Source organism: Triturus cristatus, chromosome 10, assembly GCF_964204655.1.
Source record: "Triturus cristatus chromosome 10, aTriCri1.1, whole genome shotgun sequence".
Lineage (NCBI taxonomy): Eukaryota > Metazoa > Chordata > Amphibia > Caudata > Salamandridae > Triturus > Triturus cristatus.
The window spans coordinates 1,174,448,973-1,174,470,010 of NC_140593.1; the positions used below are offsets into that span (position 1 = coordinate 1,174,448,973).

The following is a 21,038-nucleotide window of genomic DNA, read 5'->3' on the forward strand; positions in this document are numbered from 1 at the left end:
TCAGTGACTTCTGCTGATCTTAGTTTGGGTACAGGAGAACCAGTGGGTAAACATTTTCTTGTTTTGCAGAGCCTTAAAATTAATCCAGCTCAAGGCTCATCCAAATCCTAAACATTGTGCTTTGTAGGAAGTAAACGTCGTATTGTAATCTTTAATGATGAAGAATTCCTCTTCTTGGAGCATTTATCCACAAAATTACAGACAGTCTTGTGTAGGGTATTGTTCTCTACAAAAATGGGCCATGAAACCCTTATATTTTGTAAGCTAACAAAGTACATTATATGCATAATGACTTCAGGTCTGATTTAAAGTTGGGTTGACAGTTTGTGTGTCACCCATTGCAATGTAGTTTTCTGAGTCATCAAGGCAGTGTAGGAATTTTGCATTTCTCATTGATGTGGTACAGGTTTGTCCACCAATAGTGTAGTATCCAACACAGTGGGATGATCATTGTTGAGGACACTTCTAGGAGTATGTTATTTCTTATGGAGTTTTCAGAACTACATGTGGGCACTAGAAATGAAGATCCAAAATATTGCTACATTGTCAGTGAATGTCCACATGTATAATCGTCTTTAACATTGACTTCTCGTTCTTGCCTCAAGTGAGTGCATTGGTTATGAGATTTACAAGCAGGTGCTCATCCTACACAGAATCTGTGTGCTCCTCCAAACCAGTCACCAGGGAAAAGTTACAAGAGACATGGTCTTGCTGCTCACAAGTTCTTGCAATGCCATCTATCCTTTGCTCCCAAATCACTCCATCACTAGGCTACTTAGACTAAAAACCAGGTACCAGAATATGCATTTGCCCACATAATCACATCATGCCACCTCTAAAAGTACTAAACAGGCTCCTGGTGGAACCAAGGATCACGTGCAAGGTCCTGAGCATGGTCCACAAAACCATGCACAATACCTTGCAACAAATGAACTATGCTTCATTGCACCCTGCTGCATACAATCAGAAATGTTCACTATGTTACTGCACAGGTGCTAAGTCAACCCTTATTTAAATAGCTGGACCACAGAGGTAGATAATTTGTAATCCTAGGCAATAAGATTTGGAACTCTTCAAACCTGCACCTGACAAGAGTTGGATGCAATGAATACATCAGTCAATGTCTCTCAATTGTAGTAGATCCTAACATCCCATCACTTATCAGACACATACTTTTATCTAAAACACTGAGTACTTTGAAGAACATAAGCTGGTAGGGAAGCGACACACAATCGCAAAATAAAGAGATGCATACAATTCTCCCTAAAACGCTAGAGGTTGTTGCTTCCATACTTGATGTGACAATCCACCACCTTGGAACAGATATCTTTCTCAGAAGTAACTCCAGCAGAAATTGTGCCAATCAGACATGCTAGATCGGGCGGGTGCTCAGCCATAATTTCTGGTGGAGTGAACTAAACAAATTGGTGAGGACTGTTGGGACTGCAAGAGTTTCCACTGTCAGGACTTCCCCCATCAACTGAATGTAAATATGGTAGCTAAGCTATTGAAAGTATGATGGGTAATCCATCATTTTGCCTAAGATCACTGGAGATCCCTCTGATGTCAACATGCAACTTCATACAAATATCAGATAATTTTTTTATACCCCTGCTGGAAATCAGTGCTTTAGCAGGTGTAAATTTGTCAAGTAGCATTTGTTTTAAATCCTTTTTTTTGTCTAGAGTTGCAGAAAATTGAACGTTTTTCTTCAGCCCTCTGTTGCTGCAAAGTAAAACTCTTGGGAAATGAAAAATGAAAGGGAGAGGAGTGCAAAGGGCCCTGTGTACTTGGCTACCACTTCTATAAATCCCTGCCCTTTAGGAAGTCCTGTACTCTAAGTGTCAAGAGTAACTGTAGAGTGCGTCAGTACCAGATGCTACTCAGGATAAAGGGTAGCCAGTGATTTAGTACTGTCCATCGTGCAGGTCTATAATTAGCATCCCCACCATTTCAGATCAGCTAGATGAACCTTCCTTCCTGTGTGGAACATCTAGCTGAAGAGAAAACATCACCTGGTGAGGCTGATCAGTCTAAGCCTTGCCCCTGCAAAGTTTAGAAATTTCCTGTTGCGTTATTAAGGGTAGTGTCTCACCTTTACCCAATTACATCTGAAAAGATTTAAGCTTTATGTTCAATAATTTCACAACGTTGTTGTACATGTTTCCAAATATTTAGACAAAATAATTTAAAACAATGACAGTTTTGATGTAAAATGTATCAGATATTATTTGTTTCTTATTACCAGATTCCAGATACACACATGGGCCTGAAGAATTGGACATTTACAAAAGAATTTATCCTTCTAGGACTCTCAGACCAGCCAAGGATACAATTGTGGCTCTTTGTGATATTTCTGACAATGTATGTTACCACTCTTCTAGGAAACACAACCATCATCTCGATCATTCGATCAGAATGTCGGCTGCACACTCCCATGTATTTCTTTCTTAGTAACTTTTCATTTGTTGACATTTGTCTGACATCTGTAACTGTTCCAAAACTCTTGGCCAACATTCTTTCTGAGAAGAAGAGTATTAATTTCAGCGGGTGTGTGGCCCAGCTCTACTTCTTTCTTTTGATTGGTAACATGGAGAGTTTCCTCCTGGGTGTGATGGCTTATGATAGGTATGTGGCCATTTGTAACCCTCTCCACTACACCACTGTGATGAGCAGGCAAGTCTGCCTTGTGTTAGTTATAGTGTCATGGATCATCTCTGCATTACATTCTCTGATATACAGTGTCATGGCATCCAGGTTGTCTTACTGCAAGTCAAATATTTTACACCACTTCTTTTGTGACATCCCACCACTGCTGAAGCTCTCGTGCTCTGACACATCAATATATGAGCTCATTATTTTCACAGAAGGGTCCATTGTTGTTATGGGCCCATTTATCTTGATTACCATCTCTTATGCCCTGATAGTCTTTACTCTGATGAAAGTGCCTTCTGAACAGGGACGATGGAAAGCCTTCTCGACTTGCTTCTCCCATCTAGTTGTAGTTACCCTTTTCTATGGCACAGATATCTTCATGTATTTTCGGCCATCTTCAAGCTACTCCCTGGATTATGACCGTGTGGTCAGTGTTATGTACACTATTGTGGCACCAATGTTGAACCCCTTCATATACAGCTTGAGAAACAAAGATGTAAAGGATGCCCTAAAGAAAGTACTCTGCAGGTCAAGGAAGTAAAAATGCAATCAAGTATCCATTGGATTACAGAGGGGACTGCTCAATTTTCTAAACACAACCTTGGTTGGATACATAAGCTCTCTTTAGGGGCAAAACATTCTGCCATTTTTGATTTGCCTCCGAATAGTGCAGTTTGCGATAGTCTGCAGTAAGGCAAACAGAATGTGCTGCAAACATGGGAAGGTTTGCCCCTGGAAACATTTCCCTCATTGGTTAGGGAGTGTCCAGGAGTGACCCTAAACCACTGGCTTGTGAAAACTACAAAGACGGCACATCACCCACTGCTCAACATCACATTCCTTGGACCTGGGGAAAAACAGAAGAGGAACTGGACCTACTGTGTGACACATGTGACGGCCTGAAGAGCGGAAGGTGTTCATACTTGTACAGAGGACTAAGAAGTGGACCACTAGCAACTGGAAGTGGACTGGACTCTGCTAGACTTAGTCCTGGTCTGTAAGTGCTGCACCTGAGGTCCTGGGAGTCTTTGAAGTGACTAAGAGGAGCTGCCCCAGAAATTTACAAAAGTTGGGACTTTTGTAAGTTTGAGAGAGTGTTTGAACTTCCAAGTCCTCCGGAATTTAAGCAGGAAAAATATCATTTCTTCTGCTCTGAACTTTTTATAGATTTCAGTGGGCCCTCATCCAGTGGCTATCCTGCTTAGAGAGGACCTCAGCAGATAAATCCTGAATTATTGCCTTACTGTTGGATTATGATGTCCATTTTAGATATTAAATCAGGAGGTAAAATCTTTGACTGGGAAGAATCAGCTTGATGTATCCAACCCACACTCCACGGCAGTCAGCCTGGAAGTGCACCTACATTCCAGTCTGGCACTTACATTTTTTTAACATTTATTACAATGTGTTTTTGTATTCATAATGTTCAACTTTCTTCTGTAATATGCATATTTGTTTTAAAAAAGAGAGGTAATGCTTCTAGGCTCACCTAATTCCCAAGCAACTATTCAGCATTTTACAGATGAGGCTTTGGCAAAATTTACATATTTTTGTCATGAAATACCGAAAACTATACATATATTTTCTAAAATCAAAATGTGTAAGACCAACAACAACATGTAAAGGAGCAAGTGAGATCACTGCAATCAAATAAGTGACAGCATGTAAATCTAATATTAAATTTATTTTGCTTTTAGTTTGTGTTTTCTCCAGCATCTATTAGAAACTAGATTACAAAAGTAATGAGGACAGTTGTAAATTCAAATTCAAATTTATTTATTATGTTTTGGCTCTCAAGAGGGCCACATAAACATATACAATACACAGCAACAAATACAGAGAAAATACAAGAATTTAAAAACAAAATTCAATCCGCAATAGCTATACATCAAAAAATCAATCTAACAAGGCCGGACAGACAAAATATCACCAGGGATATTAATAAATAGCTAAAAATCCTTTAAAAAAGTTAAAAATATAAGAACAGAACATTTCGTTCGGAGGACAATAAAGTGCATGAAGGAAATCCTTTAAAGTGACAATGCTAAGGCGGATACAAATTACTTTTAGCCATCGATTGCGCAAATTACGTAACATAGGACAAATCAATAATACATGCATACAGTCCTGGGTGTTCAGTTTACATAAATTGCACAAAGCAGAAGTGCCATGCCATTTAGATAACAGTAGATTAAGTGGAATTAAATCATAGCGTAACAAAAACCAAAACCTACGTATCCCATGCGGTAGATTCCATAGGGCATAGGGTTGTGGCTGTTTCAACCTATAGGAGGAGATGAGAGGTTCCACATTCCTTTTATCACCAACTGATTTTTTATCAGAGAGGAAACAAAACTCCCACGAAGCCTCCTTGAGGACATGTTTTAACTGCGTGGAGGAGTAGGAGAATAGAACACTTTCATCAAGTTTCAGTATCTTTACAGCCCTTCTAAAGTTGCTTACGAGTTTAGAGAACTCTTTAAAATTGCCCAAAAGTTCATTTTTGAGGAGAACTCGCAGGGTGCCATCACCCGCTCTAGCCAAACTGGCCACCCATCTTATTAGGGCGCATAGACCCTGAACCCAGGAACTCCTGAGTCCAAAGTCAAGCCTACAGGCGGCTAGTGGGCAAGCATTGTTTAGAGTCGAGAGGGATCTTAAGAGTTTCCCCTCAATCTTATGGCAGAAGTCCCAGTTTTTCACCTCTATTAATTCAATACCATACAAGATAGTTGCGGGGATTTTTACTCTAAAAACTTCTAGAAGACTGGAAAAATGTCTTTTCCCCGTTGCCTGGTATAAGGACTTTAACCCATTGCCATGGGCAAGAGCTTTGCGGGAGCAGTGCTCTATATGGAGTTTCTCACTCATATTGGCCGAAAATATTTTTCCCAAAAAAGTATAGGAAGTTACGACCTCCAATCTATGCCCTCCAATAGCCCAACCGTAATTTGTCGAGCGGCACTTCTTCTTACCAGCTATACACATCACTTTACTTTTGGTAATATTAATCTTCATGTAATGCTCACCAGCGAAGGCCTGTAGAGCCTGTAGCCGATTTGCAAGACCAATTGGAGTCAAGTCAAGAATCAGAACATCATCGGCATACATCAGGCAGGATATTGGAGTCCCTCCTATCATCGGGGCAATCCCCTCACTGGCAGACACGGCAACAGGGAGGTCAGCCGTATATAAGGAGAACAAAAGGGGTGCCAATAAGCAGCCTTGTTTAAGGCCATTCCGAGATGGTATTTTGGCCGAAAGCCCCCTTTCGCCCCCCATTAAGACCCTGCACCAGGTCTCAGTGTGCAGAGCCCGCACCAGTTCCAACAGGGGGGTAGGGACACCAAGCGTCGCCAGTTTTCTCCACAGCGTTCCACGATCTACTTTATCGAACGCTGTGGAGAAATCAATGAAGGCGGCATATACCACTCCTCCTCTCACCTGGACATATTTATCTGTGATCACCTGAAGGGCGGACAGGTTATCTAGCGTACCATGCTCCCTTCGGAAACCAGTCTGTTCAAACGGCAAAATATTGCCGTCCTCGACCCAATCAGAAAGAGATCTAAGGAGACATTTCGCAAAGACCTTTCCGATGGAGTCGAGGAGTGCAATCAGGCGGTAATTACTAGGGCTATCCCTTATACCCTTTTTAAAGATAGGGACCAAAATACTTCCTCTCCAGGACGCAGGAACAAATTTGGAGAGATGGCACGCCTTAAACAAGGGGTACAAAATTTTGCTCCAACTTAAGGGATCTTGTTTGAGGACCGTCATAGGAAGCTCATCCGGTCCCATGGCCCCAGAGGGCCGCATATTTTTTATAGCCGTCTCGATTTCTTTCTCTGAGGGAAGGAAAACCAGGTCTTCAGAGGCAGCATATATGGAATTATCAATACCTGTAGTCCCGTTCCCTGCATAGAGCTCTCGGATATGAGAGGACCATACCTCTTCTGGTATAGGAATGGGGGTGGGGGTATGGCGCGTACCACATCCCTTCCCAATTATTGCCCAAAAGTCTTTAATATTACCATGTACAGCAGATTCCCTTAGTTTAATCCAAACTTCATCCTCCCTTTCCTTTTTAATTTTTTGCTTGAGTCTGCTTCTCTTTCTTTTTAACCTGGCAATTTCTTTCCCACGTTCCAGAACCCTTTCTAAATACTGTTCGCGAACTAGTTTATTTATTTCCCTATTCAGGGTACGCAATGTATTGGGGACTACCTCTCCTTTCCTAGGGGGAACAGTTTTTTTTGCGTACAATAAAATCTTTCGCATAAATTCTTCAAAATAAACAAATTCGCTATCATTCCACTCGTTTATTACCATTAGGGTATCGGCCAATAGGTCCTGCACCCCATTAATGGCGGCAAAGTTCCAGAAGCACCTTCCAGAAGAGGCATGGAAGGTAGCCTCGTTGCCATTAAGCGACCAAGACCCCGTATTCAAGGAATTTAAAGACATTGTTAAAAACAATATACTATGATCGCTGAGTGACGTAGGTATAATCTTTAGGTCCAGAATATGGGGAAACAGGCCATAGTCTGCAATAGCATAGTCCAAAATTGACGACCCAAAGGGGGATTTATGAGTATAATTAGCGGGGACGTCAGATGGAAATCTTCCATTTAAAATAATACCATCCCCAATCGCTAATTCTTTTAACAAAATCTTCCCTCTTTTATTTGTCACCAAGTTCTCAGGGAAAAGCGTCTGGGGAATAAAATGAACCTCTTCCTTAACTTTATTCCTGAAGAGTTTCAGACTAGCATTTGAAATTTTGCAATTTAGATCACCTACAAGCAAAATTACAGGGGAAGATGGGGAATTTTTTATCTGTTCAATATATCGGAGAACCTGCTGCAAACTATCATTAAAACGCTCCTCAGGGGGTATATACACATTAAAAATTACCATAGGATATTTTTCACCATTATAGAACAGATTTTCTAGAGTTATTGTGTGGAAAAGTCTACTAGGATCAATATAATGGGAGAATCTCCATTGCAATTTATTTGACAATAAGCAGGCAATCCCCCCCCCTGGCATGCCCTTTCTTAGAGGGCGCAGCTGGTACTTCCAGGACATAAAAATCTTTTGATGGAGTTAGCATATCAATGCACCATGTTTCCTGAATGCACAATACATCCGCACCCAGAGAAGATAAAAAAGCAAGTTTCTCTGGGCAACTGTGGAATCCAGCCGCATTCCAGGAAATTATTTTTAATGCGGTGTTAAAGATGGTGAAACAATTTGGGGTTATCCTTTGTTTTTGTTGATAATGCACTATGGAGCCAATTCCACCGGTTATTATCATCTATGAGTGAAGAGTTCTCAGTTAGTGGAAGTGGCTTCACGTGCGAAACTGAGCGTTTTCCCCTAGAAACCCAAATTTTTAGGTCTCTAAGGGGAGAGGTTACCCCGTTTTGCTCACCACCCCCAAACCCCTGGTTACATAAAAGATTTGGCTTGCCTGGGTTGGAGATAGGGAGAATGTCAATGCCTAGGCGCTGAAAATTTTCAACTTGTTCTAGTATCAAGTTTGTTATAATAGGCGAATAAAATTTCACCCGTATACTCAATACCCTACTTCCACCCAACAGAGACACCAGTTCTATGTCTCTAGATTGAATATGGTAGAGACTTTCAACCTCACTAAAACGTTTGAGAAGCCAAGCTCTATTTAACAAAAGGTCAGTATCAAATAAAGGTACAAAATCTAGTACACGTACGTCCGCCGGGGCCTTAGTGATATTTACAGATCGGGCCGGAGGACAGTAATTTTCCGACTCTGATGTTACAGCAGAGGGGGGGGCCAAAGGGTTAAGAGCCCCAGATGGATAAGAAATTGGCACTCCTAATGCGCTCCGTGAAGGAGAGCATGGGGGAGAGCCCCCTACTTGCGGTGTAGCTTCCTGAGTAAACAAACTGCGTTGTTCGTTTTCCCCCTCTACAGAGGTTAAAGTAGTTAAGTTCAAATCAATGTCCACCTTTAAGGAAGTAGAAGAGGGCTCCACATTGATTTCATCATTCTCCCTTGCTGCTGAAATATTTTGGAAGATAATCCTCCGCTGCTTTTTCTTTCTGTATTTTCGAATTGGTTTCCTCTTGTTACCTTTATTAATTTTTTGTTTACCATTTTTTCCCCTTTCTTCTTTTACCTCCGGTTTATCGTCCAGGGATTCTTTTCCGCACTCAGGCACAAAAATAGGAAACAACTCCTGGGCCGCTTTAGGGCCAGGCAAAGGTTTATCCTCCTCCTCTATCTCCAGAACTGTGTTTTTGATGCAGTTGGGAGCTGCAGTAAGAGGCATATCCTTGTGAGGTTCCAGAGTAGGCGATTCAACCTTCCTATCCAGTTCCCCTCTAGTATCTCCGGTTTTCCCCTCAGACAAGTAATGCTCAGACTTGGGGGGAGAGGCCTTCCTCATATCAGGCGATTTCTGCAGCAATGTCTTTAAAATTTGAGTGACTGATTCAAGAATACAGTCCGAGCTGCCTACAAATTTCCCCAAAAGCAGTAAGATTGAGGCAAGGAGTTGTTCCAGAGCGATCATGAACTCAGAGATCGGCTTTTCTCGTACTTCCGCAGTGCAGCAATTATCCAAGAGATTAAGGTCGGGGCTCCTGGGAATATTTAACAAGTCGGATATTTCATGGCCATTTAACGAAGGGGTGCTACTATACAACAGTAACCCAGATGGGGTGGCACCCCCTGAAGCTTTAAACTGCTCCAAAGACTCCACTTTAGCTGGGCTTACGTAGCGTCCCCAAAGTTCCAGGTCATTAGATAGTGCAGACAAGTCACCCCCCGGCCTATCATTCATCGGTGACTGAGGGATCGGTGGTATATGCACTGGATCACCTACGGTCATCATTTTCCCCTCTGTGGAGTCCCGTAAGGGAGACCCCCCTACCATTGATTGTGGGGCCCCATGCTGTACCAGAGGCGGTTGGGGGTCTATGATGGCTGGTGAATGAAATTCCAGAGCTTTAGTATCTGATCTTTCTGGCGTAACAAGTTTGGATTTTTTTGGACCAGCTAGATCCCAAAGTTCAGATAGTTGGCATTGACCTTTCAACGGTGGGTTATTCACTGATTTGTTTCTTGTGCGGGTGGTAGTTAATTTTCGGCCAGGTTTTTCTCCCACTACCCTTCCTGAGCGTAGGGTTTTAGACATTTTCCACACTTTTTTCCACAGTAATAGACTTAATCAAAAATGTAAATAAGTAAAACTGGTAAAAGTCTGGAGTGACGTCAGTCCCTGACCGGCCAAGTAAGTCCGAGATACAGTATAGCTATAACAGTACACAAATCATTCACAAACCTACGAAAATGGACACAAGTTCAATGAGGCAGTAAGAAAATGTAAATGACCGGGCCCAGCCCAGCCTACCTCGGTCACTGAGGGCCACAGAGGGCCCGCCCTTTGCCCGGGCTTAGCCCGGCGTCGCACGCGCGCGTCCCGCGATGCGCGGTCTTCCAGCGATAATGAAGGCAGGTGAGGGGGGCGTGGCGGCGAGATGTAGCTGGCCCCGCTGACTTGTGGGCAATGTGGTTTTCCTCACCCTCGTGCCGCCGACTGCCTCACCCAGCGAGTGTTTCCCGCGGAGCGGGAAACGCGAGCAGTAAATCCCTATGCGCTGCCAGATAGCGCTTGCAGGGTACAGGCGCTTAGAGTTCTTTCCAGAGCGTTGTTTCTTCACACCAGCAATGAACACGCTTTCAGACAGCACAGCAGCACTTGGAAAGTGCTCCGCTCCTCAGCAGACTTCCAGCGATAATGAAGGCAGGTGAGGGGGGCGTGGCGGCGAGATGTAGCTGGCCCCGCTGACTTGTGGGCAATGTGGTTTTCCTCACCCTCGTGCCGCCGACTGCCTCACCCAGCGAGTGTTTCCCGCGGAGCGGGAAACGCGAGCAGTAAATCCCTATGCGCTGCCAGATAGCGCTTGCAGGGTACAGGCGCTTAGAGTTCTTTCCAGAGCGTTGTTTCTTCACACCAGCAATGAACACGCTTTCAGACAGCACAGCAGCACTTGGAAAGTGCTCCGCTCCTCAGCAGACTTCCAGCGATAATGAAGGCAGGTGAGGGGGGCGTGGCGGCGAGATGTAGCTGGCCCCGCTGACTTGTGGGCAATGTGGTTTTCCTCACCCTCGTGCCGCCGACTGCCTCACCCAGCGAGTGTTTCCCGCGGAGCGGGAAACGCGAGCAGTAAATCCCTATGCGCTGCCAGATAGCGCTTGCAGGGTACAGGCGCTTAGAGTTCTTTCCAGAGCGTTGTTTCTTCACACCAGCAATGAACACGCTTTCAGACAGCACAGCAGCACTTGGAAAGTGCTCCGCTCCTCAGCAGACTTCCAGCGATAATGAAGGCAGGTGAGGGGGGCGTGGCGGCGAGATGTAGCTGGCCCCGCTGACTTGTGGGCAATGTGGTTTTCCTCACCCTCGTGCCGCCGACTGCCTCACCCAGCGAGTGTTTCCCGCGGAGCGGGAAACGCGAGCAGTAAATCCCTATGCGCTGCCAGATAGCGCTTGCAGGGTACAGGCGCTTAGAGTTCTTTCCAGAGCGTTGTTTCTTCACACCAGCAATGAACACGCTTTCAGACAGCACAGCAGCACTTGGAAAGTGCTCCGCTCCTCAGCAGACTTCCAGCGATAATGAAGGCAGGTGAGGGGGGCGTGGCGGCGAGATGTAGCTGGCCCCGCTGACTTGTGGGCAATGTGGTTTTCCTCACCCTCGTGCCGCCGACTGCCTCACCCAGCGAGTGTTTCCCGCGGAGCGGGAAACGCGAGCAGTAAATCCCTATGCGCTGCCAGATAGCGCTTGCAGGGTACAGGCGCTTAGAGTTCTTTCCAGAGCGTTGTTTCTTCACACCAGCAATGAACACGCTTTCAGACAGCACAGCAGATCATGTATAAATTCTCAAGGATCGTCCACGAATCACGTCAATTGGAAAAGCTCATTTATTCATATAGGACAAATTCCCAGCAGTTCTAGAAGCCAACACGTGTTTCGTCTGTAGACATCTGGATTCAGACTTTTTCAAGGCTCTCAAGTCGAAGTGACTGGTTAACACACCGGTCTGTATATTTCTCCGTAACCACAAGGAAGAAACCGGCATTGCCCTCTCGGCGTGTTGTAGCCGCGACGTTGTCACATGACCGTTGTAGTTTAGGCACTAGGGCGCAGGGGCTGCTCCCAATAAAAATGTTCCCAAAGCTCTATGCAGGCTGAAGTCCTTTAAGATAATGTTAGGCCTCTCACGAGAAAATCCTCAGTTTTAGAGCAGTCCATCTTCAATGTCTAAATTTAAGTGAACACAGACTGCCTACTGCAGTGGGCGTATTTTGGCACAGTCGTTGGTTGACAGTGACTTTTAAATGTCCATAAAGACCTCAGCAACTTGTACTTTATTTAAGATGCTGAAGCTTGTGCTTAACAATTAAGTTTCATGCAGAAATACATCACTACCCTTTTTATCAATGAAAAATGCAGGACGGTTTTGAATAATTATATTTGGGAGGGAAGTGGCAGCATATTATTCATTGATATTCTACATTTGATATTGAGTATTTTAAGACTGATAATGCACTAAAGGAAATTGAGTAAATTGCTCCCAGTTTACAAATGGTTTAACTGTAGTTATATGTAATTAAAATGTAAAGAAGCTTTCTGTGCCTCAACCTATAATTGTGAAACAGTGGCAAAAAGCATTGCACAATGCTTCTATTCAATGTACAGCATGTACTAATTTGTGGGACCTTGAGGAAGAATGCAAATGGGATTTGACATAGCTTATGGGTCTTTGGTGGCTCGCTTGCACTGTATTTTGGACTTTCTGAATAGGCACAAGGGATGGGGGATTGGAGGGAGATATGGAGTACAGTAGATGGATGGTTCAGTAAGTGATGATGGTTTTCACGGGAAACAACCTTTACAATGAAGCTGGAACCCCACATGGCTTTACCACACAGGCTTTACCAGGCATGTGACACTACCACACTAGTCTTTCCCATGCAAAATTTTACAGCGAATATGCCTTTACCATGCACTCCATTGCAAATATTTTCAGTGCAAAGGCATGAATGGTAAAGACATATTTGTTATTAACAATTTACAGGTATATATATGTAAGTATTAATTGTTTTAAGTATTAAGTGTTTTTTTACACATATAGATATATCTATCAACGGAAACCACTAAGTCCCCTACCTCTTTTGACGGCAAACCTGCTGGGGGGTGGCAAACCGTAATTTACTCCAACACTCCCTTCTCTGGGAGTAACATAAAAGAAGAGATGGGCCGTAGCTCAATTTCTTTCAGAGTGATTGATTTATGAAAGCAGCACAAACACCTGAAATGTTTCAGAGCACGTAGCTCCTTGGTCACGGGTCAGTTACATTTTCACAAACAGTTCATAAATATTCCACCACCAACAATAAAAGTAACACTGCATGGGAATTTTTGGAGTTGCCTATGGTGGCCATCTTATAACATTGTAATTCATGCTTTAAACTAATACAGTGGGCCCGATTCACAGAATCACCTTAAGACAGAATCCTAAACTTACTACTTTTGGTATTCACAGAATGCACTTACTACGTTTGGTATTCACAGAATGGATTTACAACTACTAACTTTAGGTCCTCACTCGGGCCGGAAATTCCAGCTCAGAGGCGGAGCTTCCGACCCGGAGGCGGAGCTTCTGGTCTCAGGGTGGAGCTTCCGGCCCGGGGCGGAGCTTCCGGCCCGGAGGTGGTGATTCCGGCTGGTGGCGGAGAGTTAGCCATGGCCGAAATATCCACCTCTGGGCCAGAAGCTCCGCCCCCGGGCTGGAAGCTCCGCCTCCGGGCCAGAATTTCCAGCCCGAGTGCGGACGTAAAGTTAGTAGTCGTAAATCCATTCTGTGAATACCAAAAGTAGTAAGTGCATTCTGTGAATACCAAAAGTAGTAAGTGCATTCTGTGAATACCAAAAGTAGTAAGTTTAGGATTTTGTCTTAAGTTAATTCTGTGAATCGGGCCCAGTGTTTTCTCACACTCTTAGTTGAGCATTTTTAACACATGCTGTTACAATAAATTGGGGTTGAACAGTACGTCCATAACACATTATTAATCGTCATGATGACAATGCTGAAGGTTGAACACACATTTGCATATCACCTTTCTCCTTGCACATATGGCTATTATTAAAGCCATAAGCTATCAGATATTCACAGGTTTCTGCTTGTACCTTATTATTATAAAGGCATTGGTGCATCACAATTCTGCCCAAAGGGGCTAAGACACTCATTAAAAAAATGAGTCCAATACTCATAGTATGGCATTTAAACCAGTCTTGCATGAGCAAAATAATAGCATACTTCAACACTCATCATTACTATTAATAATGTGTTTATGTATGTAAAATTCAAATTTATTGTAACAGCATGTGTTAAAAATCCTCAAAAAGATCTACCTTTCTGCCAACTTTGGTGTTATTCCATCCAGTGGTTCGGGCTGTAGGTTCAACTACGAGTCCTATGGAAATTACAATGTAATAATGCACTTTTTTAAACCCCCTTTTCTCTGCCCCCACTTAACAGATCACCCCGAAACATCCCATGCACAACACAACTTACTTTCTAGTTACGTTTTTGGAAAACTTTCATGAAGATCTGTCAACCGATGCCAAAGATATAGGCAAGTAAAAAAATGCTTTTCCTATGGAAACTAGGTCCTAACTATAACTACCTACTGGCGACTGACAGTAGGATATTTATATATATATATATATATATATATATATATATATATATATATATATCTATACCGTACTGCATTTCCACATGTGAACAAGGCCGTTTCACTGGCTGAAACGCATCATGACTGTAATGGTGAGAGCAAAATAAATCTTTATTGCGCAAGCAAGAGGAGTTCGTGTATTCTTCATCGCCGTCTTGGACGTTAAAGAGTGCTATATATTTGGATATATATATATAATGAAACGCGTCGGCATGGAACCAATGTGGGCAACACAAGGCGAGTTGCAGCGAGGCATACAGACCAGATAGTCGGGAGCCCCGTCGAGTGCCCTCTCATTGCTTTTGGGCCATTGGTTAAAAAATATTACACGGCTGCCCTGCCGTGGAGATGGGCACCATTTCGCAAACAAAGAAAGGCTGTGAAGGGAAACAATTCCGCTTCTTTCAGCACGGGGGTTATGAATGTACACTAAGCCTGTTTTCTGTTGCCTTCCTACTAAGGATGTTAATAATGTTTTTATAAAATTCAGTTTTTTGCATTGAACCTACTAAGGAAACAATGTGTGCTTACCTCCTAGGGACAACAAATCGCATGATGCTGCAATGACTCTGCACCAAGCTAAGCCCACTGGGGGCTTGTTTCACCAATTTGGAAATGATTAAAGGAAGTGAGCAATTCAATGCAAATCTTGATTCAACAGCCCATGAAGAAGAGGCGTGTCAGCCTCGAAACGCGTCGGCATGGAATCAATGCTGGCAACACTAGGCGAGCTGCAGAGAAGCCTACAGACCAGATGGTTGGGAGCATCGTCGAGTGCCCTCTCATTGCTTTCGGGCCATTGCTGAAAAAATATATATATATACTTATATATCCTCACATCAAAGGGTCATTCTGGGACCGAGCCCGTTGTTAGGTGGTGCACCGCGCCGGTAATCCCCAGACCAGCAATTTTAATAATCCAACAGTTCCAAGTAAACGCACACAACGTACGAACGAGCAATAAACCAGCTACCTGCTTAGCAAACCTGAGACTTTGAGCGTGCGTTTACTCAGAACTGTTTGGTATATATATATATTATATATATATATATATATATATATATATATATATATATATATATATATATATATATATATATATATATATATATATATGTATATATGTAAAACGAAAACTTCAGAATCTCGCTTGGCAGTCGCACCAAGACAACCCAGGCACGGACCTCAGCACGCTCAGTTCAGCAAACAATCAGGACCGCATTAAGTGGTGAAGCAGTGAAAATGCTTTCAATAAAGAATCGCCGCCTAATCGTCAGGCTTAGTGCCCTCCATGACGCGCATCGTGCGAGCTTGATCACATTACGCGTCTCGTGATCGGAAGACAGAATAAATACCAAGAATGGCAGAGAATGCTCAGCTTCCCTTCAACACAGGGTACACACCATGAAGAAAATAAAAGACAGACTTTGTATCGGCATTAGAATCTAAGATAGCATAGTATGGCAAAAATACATAATGGCTGTATGTGATGATGATAGAAGTCAAACAAATGCATTCAAATATGCCAGGTTGCATCTGATATAAACGATAATATTGAGTACATCTTGGCTCATCAAATATATAGATATAGTGTAAATGCAGACAATAAAGTGTTCACATGTGTAAAGGCAAGTGCAAGAAAAAATACCTGAGAATATATATACATATATAAATATATAAATAGATCATAGTTACATGGTAACCTGCAAGTGCAAGATTATTAAAACTCAAAATAAACTGTGTCAATTGACCAATAGGCAATATACAAAATACTACATCATTAGATACTCATAAACTGCAAGTGCAAGGTTGTTAAAATATTCTAATGTACAATGTCAACTGACCAATAAACAGTATATAATAAGTTTTTAAAACAGGGGATTTAAAACAAATAGCAGCTAAACACGTTATAAAACCACTCAAAGATACGAGCAATTCATAAGGTACCAAATAGCAGCAACCAAGACATATTAAAATAAATGCAGATTCATACAAAGCCTAACCTAATACCACACCTATCTGCTAAAAAAGGGGAAATGCCAATCGCATCTAAATAAAGTGCAAAAAGAATGTGCAAACCTGCAAAAATGCGCAAAAAGAATATTGTGCAAAATTGAATTTCTAAAGCAGCATACTGTTACCCTCATACTCCATTTCACATCATACAATACCATTGATCAAGAACTTTAATACTTTAAGGACAGATTTGGACCTGAAAACCAAGAGTGAAGATGAGCAGGTAAAAAATTGATTGAAAATTGACAAAAATTGTTTTAAAACATCAGTAGTAAGGGACATAAAACATGCCATTGTATTCATAGATTAAGTTATAACAGAGCATCCCACAAATATTATAAAAAATTATGCATATCCTAACTGTTGTTCATACCATTCAGCATTCTTGTGTGTAGGGCTAAGATAAAATGTATTTCCAGTTGCCTGAGTTTCTTTTCTCAGTTCCCTCCCCGGCCGGGGTTGGGAACAACACCTAACACAGAGTATGTTAAATCCTTCAGTTTGTTCTGATGAACTATCTTAAAGTGTCGGGCAACCGGATAACTAGAATCAGAGTTTACAATAGCCCTGACATGTTGGAGAATATGCTTATGTACAGGAAGTTTAGTACTCCCCATGTAGGCAAGACCGCATGTACATTTCAGAATGTAAACAGCAAATTCAGGGCGGCAAGTCAGGTATTCCATGATTTCAATTCTTTTATCACTAAAAGCCATCACATAGTGAGTTATATTGCATGCAAAAGTGCAGGCACGGCATGATGTACATTTATGGAAACCCCTGCTAACCAACCAAGGACATTTGGGCAAAATTTCCGGACTAGTTTTAACCAGGGCATCCCTCATAGATGGTGCCCTCCTGAAAGTGATATCAGGTAACGCAGGCAAAATTGACCCCAAAGTCAAGTCGGTAAGAACAATCAGCCACTGGGAGTAAATTATTTTGAGAATCTTATGTTCCTACACACTAAAGGTGGTTATTAATCTTATTTGTCGTTTATCTTCAGTGATGCAATTAAAGGAAACACCCTCCACAGAGATAGTAGATTCTTTGTATTTCAGCAATTCTTCTCTCGTATGATTGTTAGCTTTTTCCAAGGCTGCATTAAGTTGTAACAGTTTATAGCCTCTATTCAAAAACCTAGAGAGAGCCTCCTGCTGACAAACATGTGTATCAGTGTCTAAACTACAAATACGGCGAATACGCAAAAATTCGCCGTAGGGAATGCTCTTATTCAGATGACGGGGGTGGGAACTCTCTGCATGCAAAATAGTGTTCCCGGCAGTTTGCTTGCGATGTAATTTGGTATGAACTCTTTTGTTATCAATATAAACTAAAGTGTCAGGAAACTCCACACTTTTGTCACAGATATTTGCAGTGAATTTCAAGTTCAACTCATTTTGATTGATGGTGTTAACAAAATCAAGGGTCATTTCTTGTGATCCATCCCAAATTAAACATACCTCATCAATATATATATATACAAGTTCCCATGTTTGGCCATGAGGACATGCTCCTCCCACCAGCCCACATGAAGACATGAGTAGCTGGGGGGAAAACATACCCCCATGGCCATCCCTCTAAGTTGCTGGTATATTGTCTGATCAAAAGAGAAGTAGTTATTAAACAAACACATTTCTATCATCTCAATTAGCATGTTGTTATGTTCCTTCATACTGATGTCCCTTCTGTCCAAAAAATACTTGGTTGCTGATAGACCATCCAGATGGTTGATACTCGTATACAGGGATTCAATATCCATGACAACAAGTAAATAACTAGGATGCCAAGTAACTTTATCAATCTTACTCAGAAAGTCTGTGGTGTCCCTAATATAAGATGGTAAAGATGCAATATGGGGTTGAAGAAAATAGTCCACGTACTTTGACACATTTTCAAGCAGACTTTTCTGTGCTGAGATAATAGGACGTCCGGAAATAGGAACAGTTTTTTTGTGCACTTTAGGCAAAAAGTACAAAACGGGAGTTACTGGGTGCTCAACTTTAAGGAAACCATATTCATCTTTTGTGAGGCACCCCATCCTTTTCCATTTAGACAAGCTTTTCAATACTTTGTCCTGTACCTGTCGCATGTCCTGTTTGGAGGTTTTCTATAGCAGCAAAGGTCGGAAAGAAGTCGGTCATCTTCAACCAGAGATATTGTTGGCGAGGCTAAAGAACTATATTGTCCCCCTAATCTGATTTATTGATTACAATATCATGATTGTTATTCAATTTTTTGATGAGAGACTGGTATTGGGCATTACAATATGTTCTGGAAAGCTTGCTTGACATCACAGATCTATTAAGTTTCTTCAGTTCCTCAACCACCCTATCGCTAAAAGTTTCCACAGCATCTTTAGGCATGAGGGGGAGAAATGTAGAGGTCGGTTTAAATGGACTTTTGGCTGCTTTGTTGGTTACAATCTCCATTGTTGTCATAGCCTCCTGTGTAGAAATGTCAGCAGTGTCTGTAGACAAAGAATGTAATGTCCGTAAACTCTGCATGTCCCTTACCTGAAGGGCATCTATAGTAGTTGGGCAAGGTGGACTAGGCAACGGCACAGCGGATTTATTCAAACAAAAATATTTAATTAACTTAACCTTACGAATAAATTTGAAAACGTCAATTCTAGTTTAATTATATGAGAATTGGTTAGGTGGACAACATTTCAGCCCAAGAGATAATAGCTGACTCTCTGCTTTCCGTAAGGTTAATGACTGTATTGGGGTAGTCGTGCCCTTCTACCTCCAATTTTTTCTTGATTTCCCTCTCCTGGTGCTGTTTCAGGTGCCTGGTCCGCCGTTCCTCCTTCACCGGTTAATTGATCCCTTTGCTGTGGTTGAGGTTTGCGGGGTCGTAAGGCGTACCTCATGTTCTCCCTGATAAAATTCAGTTCTTTTCCAGGGGTAAAATTGATCTGCACAGCTGTCTGAGCCCCCGAAGTACCAGAGCATCCATCTTCGGAATCACTATTGGATGTGAGGAAAATATTATCAGATTCACCGTCACCACCTAAAGTGACACTTGACACAGTCTGTTGTACTGAATTGGGTATTTTACTTGTCATAGCTTGTCATTTGTAGTTATCAAATTTTCTTGAAAAGGTGAAAATTCTACCCATTGCATAGTCATTTTGATCTCTTGCAAATTTGAACACTTTGCGTGCCTTTATTGTTTCTTAGTGCTTTTTGATTTGAACATCGATGTCTGCTCGTCCTTTGGCAATTAAATCAGTTTGGCCAGTAGCATCTAATAATCCATTTATTTGATCAATTTCTTCTAAAATGGTGTTCTGGTCTAATTCTGCATATTTTATTAAAATATGGATCATATTCATAGAGGCCTGTAGGTTGTTCTCGGCCCATTCTTGTAGCATAGCCGGCTTAGGGTTCTCGAACGTAGGAGCTATGAGAACACGCAATGCCCTAGGTACCCAGTTTACGTCTCGGTACTTCTCTAGGGATTTCTTCTCCCACCATTTTGTGAGTTTGTTTTTTAAGAGTTTTTCAAGTGTCCTGAGCAATGCCCTCGTATCAGGATTGATTGTGCTACTTGCCATAGTTCTTTGATCATTGTTTATACTGGGTACATTTTGAAACAGGGCTTCTGCTGCTGCCTCCCTATCACGAAGCGCGTTGCTGGATGCCATATTAAGGTGATATGCTATTCACGTCACTGCAATGCCTGGTACTCGTATAAACTGAGTCGCAATCCCCAACCCGCTAATCCAAAATTACTCAGCTGTAGTGGCTTCCCTTACTGGCAGTACGTGCAGCTCGACAGGTCCTCCGACCGTGTGGATTCCGCCGTTTCTCACCAGCTGCAGGAAAACCAGACTCAGCGTTCCTTTGAAGGTACAGGGCGCACAACAGCTGCAAACTCCTCCTGAGTGAAAACCAATACGCCAAAGACGTAGATGGTTGACTTTCGGCTGTGCCTCAGAGACAAAGGGGAGGGTCCGTGAGTCCGGAATCAGCCCGCTCTGGAATAGGTAATGATGAAAACTTCAGAACCTGGCTTGGCATTCGCACCAAGACAACCCAGGCACGGACGTCAGCGCACTCAGTTCAGCAAACAATCAGGACCCCATTAAGTGGTGAAGCAGTGAAAATGTATTCAATAAAGAATCCCCACCAAATAGTCAGGCTTAGTGCCCTCCATGACGCGTTTTGCTCGCATCACACAAGCTTGATCACATGACGCGTCTCGTGATCGGAAGACACAATAAATAACAAGAATGGCAGAGAGTGCTCAACTGCCCTTCAACACAAGGTAAACACCGTGAAGAAAATAAAAGACAAGACTATGTATCGGCATTAGAATCTAAGATAGCATAGTATGGCAAAAATACATAATGGCTGTATGGGATGATGATAGAAGTCAAACAAATGCATTCAAATATGCCAGGTTGCATTTGATATAAACCATAATATTGAGTACATCTTGGCTCATCAAATATATAGATAAAGTGCAAATGCAGACAATAAAGTGGAGGGTTTGTGCTATAATTTCGCGCTTACCAGTGGCGCGTGGGAGACTCCGTTCTATTTGAGGCCAGATCGATGCTGGTACCTG

The 21,038-nt window shown here is 42.4% G+C and overlaps 1 protein-coding gene across 1 annotated transcript; it reads left to right on the forward strand.

Annotated features, from left to right (window-relative positions):
* Positions 1-2,263: 2,263 nt before the first annotated feature.
* LOC146796911 (olfactory receptor 1f45-like) lies at positions 2,264-4,560 on the forward strand. Its single transcript, XM_085631441.1, has 2 exons — positions 2,264-3,172; positions 4,537-4,560. Exons 1-2 carry the CDS (start codon positions 2,264-2,266, stop codon positions 4,558-4,560), a joined length of 933 nt encoding a protein of 310 aa, XP_085487567.1.
* Positions 4,561-21,038: the final 16,478 nt, after the last annotated feature.